At 37.0% G+C, this 11,580-nt stretch overlaps 1 protein-coding gene across 1 annotated transcript; it reads right to left on the bottom strand.

Annotated features, from left to right (window-relative positions):
• Positions 1 to 759: 759 nt before the first annotated feature.
• Positions 760 to 8,948, bottom strand: LOC138617071 (probable phosphatase phospho1). Its single transcript, XM_069691737.1, has 2 exons — positions 8,859 to 8,948; positions 760 to 5,976 (listed from the first exon to the last, which is right to left on the bottom strand). Exons 1-2 carry the CDS (start codon positions 8,869 to 8,871, stop codon positions 5,177 to 5,179), a joined length of 813 nt encoding a protein of 270 aa, XP_069547838.1. The 5' UTR covers positions 8,872 to 8,948; the 3' UTR covers positions 760 to 5,176.
• Positions 8,949 to 11,580: the final 2,632 nt, after the last annotated feature.

Genomic DNA, 11,580 nt, shown 5'->3' with positions numbered 1-11,580 from the left:
TCCGTCATTACCGCCTTGAGCGTTTTCTGTCAAATCCTGTGTGAGATGTTTCATGCATTTACATCAGCACTGGTGTTTATGCCGAAGGAACCCTCATCCTCATGCTGTCAAATGTTCACTTGAACTCAAGGATGAACTGATTACAATTTGGTGGTCAAGGGGTCACTGTGACCTCAAGTCCGCCCAATTATTGTGAACTCCATAACTCAGGAATGCCCTGAAGGAATTTCTTCAAATGTGTTGGAAAATTTCACTTGGATTCAAGCATTAACTGATTACATTTTGGTGGTCATAGATCGGGAACACTGTCACTTCACGTCCGTCCCCTTATTGCAAATGCAATAACTCTGTCATAACTCTGGGACAGAAGAGTAGATTGTGACCATATTTCACATTTGGTCAGAGGCAAAATTAGTGACACTAATCTTGGGTGTTGTGGTAATCATACATTGTATGATCATACATTCTGACATTTTGTGTTAAGGATGTTTGTGAAGCATCCACATTTTAGAATCTGTTACTTTGCAGCAGCACCATATTTGAAGCATTGTTAACAGCTGAGGAAACGGGTGTGTAGATTACAACTTTGTGTTTTATTAGAATCAGCCTTATTGGTCAAACACACACGAATTCCTTCAGTTTTCACTACATTGATTGCATGAGTCTGGATATACATGATGTAAACTGCAACTTGGCTGGTTGATGGAGGCAAGACAATCGCAAGATAGTAATTCTAGTTGTTGTTGTTTTTAAAAAAAAATTAGATTTGCATCGCTACTCTCTTTGGCATAGTGTAAGAATTGACCATGGTCACGGTCACGCAGGAGATCACGTGCGAATATGTTGACTTGGCGCCATCTACTGGTTAAGAGTTATACACACAACTTCAGTTCTGCACAGTGAAGTGGTTTCCAACCTTTGTTGCTTGACACGCTTGAATACAAATCTGCTTGGGACAGCTCAGATTTATCTTGGTGCAGATCCATAGTGTAAACTGAACTACTTCAGCTCTATTTCTATACTTTCAATATTATTTCTTAGCTGAGGAAACGGGTGTGTAGATCGCAATAACTGAAATTCATTCTCCGTATGTCCCTCAAAATTCCTTCTGATTTGATAAAAAAAAAAAAGGGCAGTAAAAGATATACAATTGAAAAAGTATGATCTGACAATATAATCAATCCCACGAAGGATTTACTGAAAGACAATCTTTTGGTAAAACCACAGGAAAGTGACATACAATGAATACAATATTGTTAAATGCTGCTACAACTAAAATGTAGTGGAAACAGTGTGGCAGAGGCACACGCTTGATATTACTGGAGAAACAAAATCCAGACTGACGTCAGAAAGTTTCCTAACACAAAACCTTATTAAATAATGATTGTCCTTAATCCAACTTCTTACAAATTTATGTAATGGTGAAAACATGTTGCTTTTATCTTAAGGATTTCACAGAAACTGAGAAAAACTTAGATATTAGTACATCTTTAACTGCCCAAGTAGACTTAATATTTGCATTTTCACACAATCACTATTCAATCAAACATATTTATTTTGTGTTTTGTTGCTGTATCTTGCAATCAACTCAACTCAACTCTCAACTCCAGCACTCCAACTTCTAAATGTAATACATTTTTTTCTCCCCTTCCCACTCCTGTTGATGTTCACCGTCTTTTCCCTGTCTACACCACCTCCACACTGCTGTCTGCACTCTCCTCCACTCTCCTCTAATCCTGCCCTTCTGTCTTCACTTTGTCTTTTAGCTGGCTGAAGTTCTGCAAGTTGACAAACTGGATCAGATGACTCCTCTGAATCCAGGTCCTACTCTCCTCTGCTTCTGCCTCTGCAGCTAAATCAACATGTCATCTGCTTTGATATAATAGATTACATCATCTCGGTCTTCTTGACCCTCACTGTCCCTTCCCCAAGATCACCAGCTCATCTTCTTTAAACTTTCTTTAACATACAGTAGGCTTGACATCGTATCTCCTAAACATGAACTTAAATCAACAAATACAGACTAGACAACTCCATTGGTTGCCTTTCAAAATCTTCGGCCAAATCAAAGCCAAAACCTCATTGCTCTGTCTGTTACAAAAACTACAATTTTTTGTGTTATGATCCTTTTTTCTCAACTGACTGCTCAATCATGAATCCTTTTTCAAGATTACATTGACCGTTTCCAACAACACAATTTGAATAATGAGCTTTCAGTCACTCGCTGCTCAATTAAAATGAATCAGGCGTAAGGTCAATAAAATGGTGAAAAACATCCACCTCAGTATCCCAACCAAGGTCTAAAGAAAAACATCAAATACTCAGTATTGACAAGAAAAAAACAATGGATTTTAAAAAGTCCATATAGTGTTCACATAATGGAAATTTGACATTTCTGTGAAAACAGGGCAACTCATCATGTGATGCAGTCTGAAGCCACTAAATATACCTTGACCACCAGCTGATAAGCTATGATGAATCTAACTAACCTTTAAAGGGTATATCCTCTTAGTGTTAGTTTTAGGTCATAGTTATATAGTACACAACAGGAACACAGTGAGATAATGGCTTTATATTCCCGTTACAAAGATGCATTACACACCTAATTGGATCTTTGATTAAACACACATACACCCAATGTACAGCAAACCACAAAAATAAAAAATGTAGCGCATTAGTTGAGTCCTAGCAACACACACTGTTATTTGGTTGTCGTAGTATGATTTTAAAGTGCCATTAAAAAAACACTGCAGTTTGATGATCTAGGGTCAATTTACATCCCTGAAAATGTCAAATGTCAAGTTTTTCTTCCTGTTTAACCTCCTTTTACATCAAGTATACAGAACTTATTTATTGCACATTGAAGGTCTACAGGTGCACTAAAGTGAAATAAAGCTTTGCTAGTACATTTTTAACAGTTATAGTGTCACACAGAGGAAAGCTCACAGAACCTTAGTCTCTTGATCACATTAAAGCATTAATGGATTAGTTGTTGATCTCAAAGAATTCCAGGATCATACTTTAGCTGCATTGTTTAATCTAAAAAAAATAAAATTAAAAAAAATCTGCATATTACTTTGCAAATAAAGCAAATAGGCAAATAAAACATGTCATTCTTCAAGCAGCAAATTTGACAGTACAAATAAACTTTTTTTTTATAAACATATATTTTTAGTATTATTATATTTGCTTGATCTCTTCTCTACTCCCTGAGAAACTAAAACACTGGTTAAAAGAAATGTCCAGCACTTACACAGCATTATGTTGTTTGTTGAGGCTCAATAGATTTCATTAATTAACAAACTTACCACTTAACTGTTTCACTTTTCATTAGCACCCAAATTGTCTTATTGATAGTAATGGCTAGACAAAGATGTACATTAATTTATATTAGTAGAAATTTTCATAATACAAAATAAATGCGAGCATACACTCAATTATTCATACTACCTCTGGGCTGAGGTGACTTGAAAGGATCAGTATCACTCATTGTTTAGTTTAACTATATGCATGTTAACATAAAAATGTATCTTAAATAGGCGGCAAAAATTGTCAGATGTACAGTAAACAAAGTTTTTTTTCAGCTTGGTGTTAAAAAAGTATGGAAAAATTAAAATAATATTATTAATAATATTATAATAATATTAATACAATATTCCACTACGTCCTGCATTTTAACGCTGAAAAAGAACATCTTATTTATATCTTAAAATATATTTTTCCATCTCTTGTCAGAATTTTTTGTGAGGCAGAATGAGGTTATGTGTTGAGTTAATTTGCTAATATACGAAAGAGGCGGAAACCCTCATCACCATTCACTCACAATAGTGTAGTTTAAATGGAGATACATTCACACAAAGAGAATGAATTCTCCCCTACCTAAACGCAAAGAACTTTATCAATTATAATATGCACTGGGAGTTTTAACAGGGTATAAGTACACTGAGTGTTAGCTAATAACTACACTAAAATCTAAAATTTATATTTTTCATTACACATTTCTTTCATTCTTTCAGGGGAACAGGGTTTAATGTTGGACAAAAAGGCAGGTGTATGGCTATGGCGGTCCTGTTGGATCTCTTGCTGGTGTAGATTACCATTATATAATCAAGCCCAAGATTAGGTATCAGTAATGGGTGGTGGGGAGTGCTCAGATACTGTGCCTGAGACTCTGTCACCTTATCCCTGTTCTGTGCTGTCCATGTCCCTGCCCGACACGACATGTATGGTCTTTTGTCTCAGGTAGTACTTGAACACCTGATCCTACTTATGTGTCCATCGTCAAGGTCTTGATGAAGTGTTTTAAAAAGATTTGTGTCAACACCAGAACACCCTTCCCCCTCCCCCTCCAAGGATGGAGCAGTTTTAAGGTGTTGATCACTAAAATCTCAACACTCTCAAAGTAGCTGACGCAACTTTTCACAGCTAACATTGCTCAAAAATGTCAGATACATTTTCAAATGTGAACTACATTCATACTGAAGTTAAGATGACCCCAGAGCATGCCAGACACCACTTTAAAAAAAGAAAAGTTAAATGTTCTTTAGCATTTCGATCAGACTTGAGAACCAGAACATTTAGCATTATCAATACTGCATATCTCCATTATTGATCATGATAATCCTAACCTCCAATCTCATTTATTTGCATTCCTTTGAGCATTCAAATACTGCATACATCTTTAATACCAATTTATTAAATCAGCTATAAGCTTTTATACTAGGCTAGCATTAAAGGAGTAGTCCTACATTTTGGAATTGAGGCTTCATTGCTTTCTAATTAAGAATTACATTCGAAAATCTTTTTTTTTTTTTTTTTTTTTTATCTGTATGGTAAATATGTTGCTGTTTAGCTTATCCTGAATACTGCAAGATAAAAATCTGCCTTAAATACCTTCACTAATTAACACATTATTTCGTGATTATTTAATCTTAACAAAAACAAAGTGTAGAAAGCCAAGTAAACTGGCTGCTGGTTCCACCTACATATTTCTGTACAGAAATCTATCTTATCTAACTCTCCACAAGAAAGCGAATGAGTATATTTCCAAAATGTTAAAAGTATTGTTTGGCTACATCTTTGAAAAGTTGTACCAATTGTTGCTGGGCTAAAATCATGCATATCCTGCTCTTCACTATAACATCAGTGCACCCCGTCTTTCTCACACATAGAGATCTCATCTCTCTTCCATCATTTTCTTCAGGCAGTCCACTATGTCCTCACCGCTGACCCAGGGAACTATGTTTGTCTTGAATTTGGCGGACTGGGACTGCTGCATCTCCACCAGCAGCCTGTGCATGGGGAAATCTCTCCTGGGGAAGGCTGTATCCTGGGACCCCAGCGCCAGAGAGGGACAGATGTCATTGGCACCATCTCCGATATAGAACACCCTGTGGAAAGGAACTCCTCCACGCTCCTTTTGCCGGACCGCCAAATACTCTCGAAGGATCACCTGCTTGCACATGTTGTCAGGACAACGGGAGCATGAGTGCGAGTGGTAAGGGAGTAGCAAAAGCCGACCAGTCGCATCAAAACTGGCTGGGTTTGTGAAGATCTTAGTGAAATGGTGACGAACCCTGGCATGCTCCAGCCACGTTTCGATAAAATACTTGTTGGCATCAGAGACCACCACCAGCTCAAAGTCCTGCAGGTGGCGCTGCAGATACCATAGGAGGTTCAGGAGGCCAGGAGTTGGTGGGATCTTCTCCACTGCTGAACGGATAGATTCTTCCGACACGTTCTGCTCCGCCATATAAGCCAAGACCTTCTGCATGTGTTCATTGTAGTGCCCCTCTCTGTAGCTGTTCTTTAGCCAGGCAGGGAGCTGTTGGTCAGGCAGAGCACGCACCACGGCATCGTCACTGCTTTCACATATGATGGTCTCATCAAAGTCAAACAAAACCAGAAAGCGTTGTTCCTGTGGCGCGGCATGGGTTAGGTTAGATGGAGCTGTCATCTTTGGTGAGCGGTCCCTCTCTAGAAAAAGGAGATGGGAAGAAGGAAACAGTCAGAAAGGTGTTTTCTTTGTAAAGGACAACAGATTCTCAGGAGCACATGGTTTTATTGCTACACAGTCCAAAAATAAATCGGCAAAATGCCAAAAAAAAAAGTTTACAAGCAATTACAGTTTGAATCACACTGTTTAGAGTTCAATTGAACAACAACATCGAGCCATGCAGGGCCAAGAACACATCAAAATGCACAAATACCCTTAATTAGGCCATAAACTGAAGGGGAAACATAAGTTTACAAGAGGAAAGGAAGGGAGTAGAGTTTAAATTAAACAAAAGGAACGCATAAACAGGATGTTCATCACACTTAGTGAAAGAAAACAACCTACAAAGTAGACCAAATGGTTTCACTGTATATCTTTTTAATTTAAATTACTGCTTGAGCTTCTGATTCTCCATAAACCCTCATCACTGCTTTCCACATAAACATTCTTTCATTCCATTCGTAACATTTATTTATACATGCCAGATTTTGGGAACAGGGCCAGTTCCATATTTACATATCTTAGATATCTGTAGCAAAAGGGTTCCTCTTCTGCAGGCATGTTGTAACTTGAGAGACAAGAGCTGATTATGTCACAGCATACCTTTTCCATAAGTGGAACAAATCTGGGTGGGTAAGCCAAACAAGGAGTTGGTGGGATGTAAAGAAATATGTCTATTCAAGTACCATACAAGTTTGATTGCTTAGTTTTGAGGTATCTGCATTTTACAGTAAAACTTCAACTTATAAAAATACTGACTCAAATAGGAGTACAGTTAAGACTAGAATATTTGGACTTTTGCATCTGTTTCCCCATATTAATATTAAGGAGCAATGAGAATACAAATTTATATTATAATTTGAGGATGATTTTTTTTTTTGTAAGAACTGTAAAAGTTTGAGAACGTAAAACCCAGCCTGCAAGATAGCCAGCGTAGCTGAAGCTAGTTTACCCACTTTTGCGGTTTCTTGTGATTGAAAAATCTATTTTGATTCTTCAACTTCTTACGAACTGAGTTTCTTATACTAAATTAATAAAGGAAATGTTAAACATAATGGAGAGAAAAAAATTAACACCTATTGGCAAGTCCCACTAAAAGGTAACAAGCTAAGATTAGCGATAGAGGGGGATCTGTCTCGATCTGATTGGAAACCAGGTGATACTACGTCCCGCCCACCGGTAGCCGTAACCTGACTGCACCATGGGCCTGTCAATCAAACAGACACGCCCCCCTCCCCCAAAAACATAACTTTTTGAAGATTGTTTTCAAATAAATAACGGGATTATTTTCAGATGGACGGCAAGAAAACTAATAAGAAGGAGCGTTTTTAGCTCGCAAAACCGAGATAACTCAAGGAGAAATTTAATAGACTGAGATTTTTATTGAGACTAGTTGAATAGTAGTCTATGGAGGCAGAGGGTTTTTGGAGCCCACCTTTAGCAACACCTGATGGTATCGCAGCTTAAAGCACTTCCGCATCAGCTAATTTTTTTTAGACCTGGAAGCTACGTCCTCTTTTATATACAGTCTATGGTTTGGACCCAGAAGTGACCATATTTGGACAAGCTGGGGAGGAGCGAGGGGTGGATCTCACTGATCTGATTGAAAACCTGACCAAATTAACACACCCACAAAAAATATGGCTTTTTGAGGCCTATTTTCTAATTAACAAAGGGTTTATTTTCAGATGGACAGAGAGAAAACTGATAGAAAAGAGGGACTTCAACTAGCAACACCATGCGAACTTGTGGAAAATATTTATTGACTTTGTATTTTATGAGAAAAGTTGAATGGGAGTCTACGGAACCAGAGGTTTTTTGGCGCCAGCCTCCAGTGGCCCTTCGTGTTATTGCAGTTTAGGGCACCTCCGCATTGGCCTCATTTTTCAGACCCAGAAGCTATGTTCACTTTTATATAGCTAACAGTCAATGGTCATTGCCTTGGCAGTGCCAGTTGATGAATTTGGGGGCGGACTTTCTACAGGACCACTGGATTTGTTAGGCTTTTGAGTTCAAATATCAACAATGTTTTTCCAGAACCGCAAACTCCATCTTTAAGTAAAGATCTAAGTAGCTTTTCCAATACTGAAAACATATGGAAATGAGAAAATAATCACATTACAACATATAGGCTACAAGATATATACTGTTGCATGTAGAGTGAGAAACAATACTTTTTTTTTTTTTTAAATATTAAAACGCAATATGGTACTCCTAAATAATTATGTACAATAAAGACACTTCCTGAGATAAGGCTTTAAGTAGGTCAGGTGCCAGAATAACCAACATTTCTTCACCGGCATATGGTACACACTGTATAATCCACCTACCATTGTAGTAGATGGCACTGGGTTTATGCCTTACCGTATTAACACCATGATAAAGAATGCTGTTTGGTACCAAATGTTAACACTGACTAAAACCACTCAAAGAAATGTACCTCAAAGTTAAAAAAAAAAAAAAAAAAAAAAAAAAAAAACTGAATGAATGCACTCGAACCATTATTATGACAATGTCGGCTCAGTGTAATAACATCAGACCAGCTGGTTTCAAATGTCCCGTAACCTGCAGTTTGGCTGCACCGACGCGTTGCCTGTTCGCCCCCCCGCCCCCCTCCCCCTCCGGCAGCAGCTATATTATTAATAGGGCATATTTACACACTAAGCTGTCTAATTTTAACCTCGGGGCGCTATTTCTGTGTGGAGGTTACCACTGAAAGTCATTAGCACAGGTCTGTCATGAGTCATTAGTCATTGGCCGGATATATATATGTGCCCGAGTGGCACAGAATAAAATGCCAAATCAAACGGTGAAATCACATACAGACAAAAGTGACGAATAAAAGAGAAATAAACAGGCCTACCGGTGGTGGGCATATGAGCGGGGATGGTAGGTTAGGTGCCCGGCTCCGGCAACCGCATCCCAGTGACGCGGTAAGATTTTTTAAAGGAGACTCCCGCAGCAGCACAGAGGGCTTTCCCATATAAAGCCATTGTGTCAAGTCAATCAGTGGAAACACACAACTTCCGCCATGACCTGTCAAAGTAAAAGCTTCAGCGAGTAACCTACCTCGTGGCCAGATTTGTTTCCAAAAATGTATTGTGCAAAATCACTGTTAACGAGATTTTTTTTTTTTTTTAAAAGGTCACTAATGCTTCAGGTTTCATAATTTCAGAAAATCAGACGTCTTCAAAGTTCTTGGCTAAAGTATGTACACCTGTATGTTAAAAGAAATAGGTTATAATTCTTATGTAGTACTATTTGTTGTCACATTTAAATATTTATAAAACATATTTATTGGCTTTTTGACCCTAGGCTTCTGGTAATTAGTTTATACAGCCTAACATGAAGTTTTATTAGAAAGCAGTTTGCTATTATACATCAAAGTACTTCCAGTAAAGTAATGGGCTGAGATTCCATATTAAAGAAATTTAATTGACTTTGGTAGGTCCAGTTTTGCTAAACATACTTTTCCAAGGTCAACAAATTACAGATGAAAAAATTCAATACTACACAAATGTGCTCTCTTTAAAATTTCTGACACAGAGAAATCAATGTTAGGAGGGCACTGAAAAATATGACCTATTTGCAATATATTTTTCACTGACAGTCAAACAGCTGTTACACTGTGGAAGAGACGTGTGCCACACTTCTGAAAAACACAAAGTTGTAACAAGTTCCACTATGTGGTGGAAATGTTGACCTATAAATAAATGAGCATCTCAATAATGAGTCAGCAGCAACTACAAGCATGAGACTGTCATCATCCACTGCAGACAGCTGAGGGTTAAACAAAGGATGTCATATTTCCTAAGACTGTGTGAAATATTTGCTGTTCAAAGGGCTGAACAAACTAAGAACAAGATGTACACCCAGAGTTAAAGGAGATAAGTAGTAGAGTGGTATCACTGCATCAGAACAATAAACTCTTCATAAACCTAATGTTATCAATATGTGCTCTTCAGTACCACGTTAAATTTCAGAAGTAATTTAACTAAAGTATTAAAATATACACCTTCTAAAGCCATGTTTGAGTCACCTGTACTTTACATCTATAACTGTATAGATTTTAGGGTACTTGTACTTCTGACCTACATGCACAACATTTCACTTCAGTAATATATGAATTTAACCATTTCAGTGGGTGTGAATCACAGAATTTTTTTTGAAAAGGTTATATCTCTTACCACAGAAGCATTATCTATTATTAGAGTATATGTTCATATTTTTTTTTATCACTGGTTTAGGAAAAAAGCACAAACAAGTTTTCATTGTTAAAAAAAAAAAAGACTGCAATAAAATCTCATTTTAATCTAAAAAAAACCCCCTATTTAACCAAAAATTAGGTTGCATAATAACTTGAATTCCTCTTTTTTTTTTTTATCTTTCCAAATTACAGAGTGCATGTCGCTGCTTTCCTGTCATTGTGACAACATGCTTCAAGAAGCAAACTTAAATGAAATCATTAAAGTAGGGCTGCAACAAAAGATTATTTTCTTTATTGATAAGTCAAATGTTTGGTCTATGAAATAAGATGGCAAAAAGTGCCCATCACGATTTCTTATACAAAAGATGATGTCTTCAAATGTCATATTTTGTCAGACAGACAGGCTAAAAATAGTTGCCAATTTTATTTCTGTCAATTGACTAATCAATCTTTAGTTCCAGCTGTATTTAGTGATAAATTTACCCACGATATATTTAAACATGCTCAGAATAAAACTTGTAGCCGAAAACTGGATAGCTGGAAAAGTGTTTGTGATGTTAAATAGTCAGACTTCAGCAGTTAACACTTGTGGATTTAGCTCAGAATTATCACACTTCAAGAAAACCCCATCATGAGATAGTCATGAGAACTTCCTCAAGTATAGTTTCTTGGTCAGCAGAGGAAGCTGAATCATTGATGATCAAAGTGAAGAAAAGCAGACACTGCAGTGAGATGTGAAGGGACTGAACTTCAATCTCAGAACGGCCCTGATAGGCTTGATTCTTTTGTGCAGCGCAACAGTGTTTTATCAAAACACAAAATTACTGTTGCTTATTAAGTTCATGTTTAATATAACCACAAAAATCCTTAAAGTTTCTTTAAAAAGGATCAAAAACATTGCTGAGAATTATTTGTGTTTTGGAGAATTGAGCGCTCTGTCATGTGATTTGTAGTAAAAGACTAATTAATGTGTAAAAATACGATGGTCATTTAGATAAAAAAAAAAAACATTTTCCAGAAAATGTAATTGTGCAAATTCACACCCACAGAAATGGTCAAATAAATGATTTTACTGAAGTAAAATGTTGTGCACATTGGCCACAAATACAGGGACAATAAAATGTAAACAATGTACTAATAGGTGTACTTTAATAATACAGACAGGCTAGTGCCATATGAACACAGAAGGCCTATGCAAGTGTGTATAAAGTGGGTTGAAAAAGGCAGCATTGTTCTATGACGGTCATTAAAAACCTTAACACAACATGTTTCAGCAACACCAAAAATCGGGAAACGAAAAGGATTTGGAGCTTAATGGACAACAACTTTATAAGCGCAGTCCAAATAATGGTTATAATCATATCTATTACATTCCAAA

This window comes from Brachyistius frenatus, unplaced genomic scaffold (genome assembly GCF_029030835.1).
Source record: "Brachyistius frenatus isolate BFR_SWC_R1_liver_20210118 unplaced genomic scaffold, ASM2903083v1 Contig_11, whole genome shotgun sequence".
Lineage (NCBI taxonomy): Eukaryota > Metazoa > Chordata > Actinopteri > Embiotocidae > Brachyistius > Brachyistius frenatus.
The sequence above is the reverse complement of the archived record's forward strand: the minus strand, read 5'-3'. Positions and strand labels throughout refer to the sequence as shown.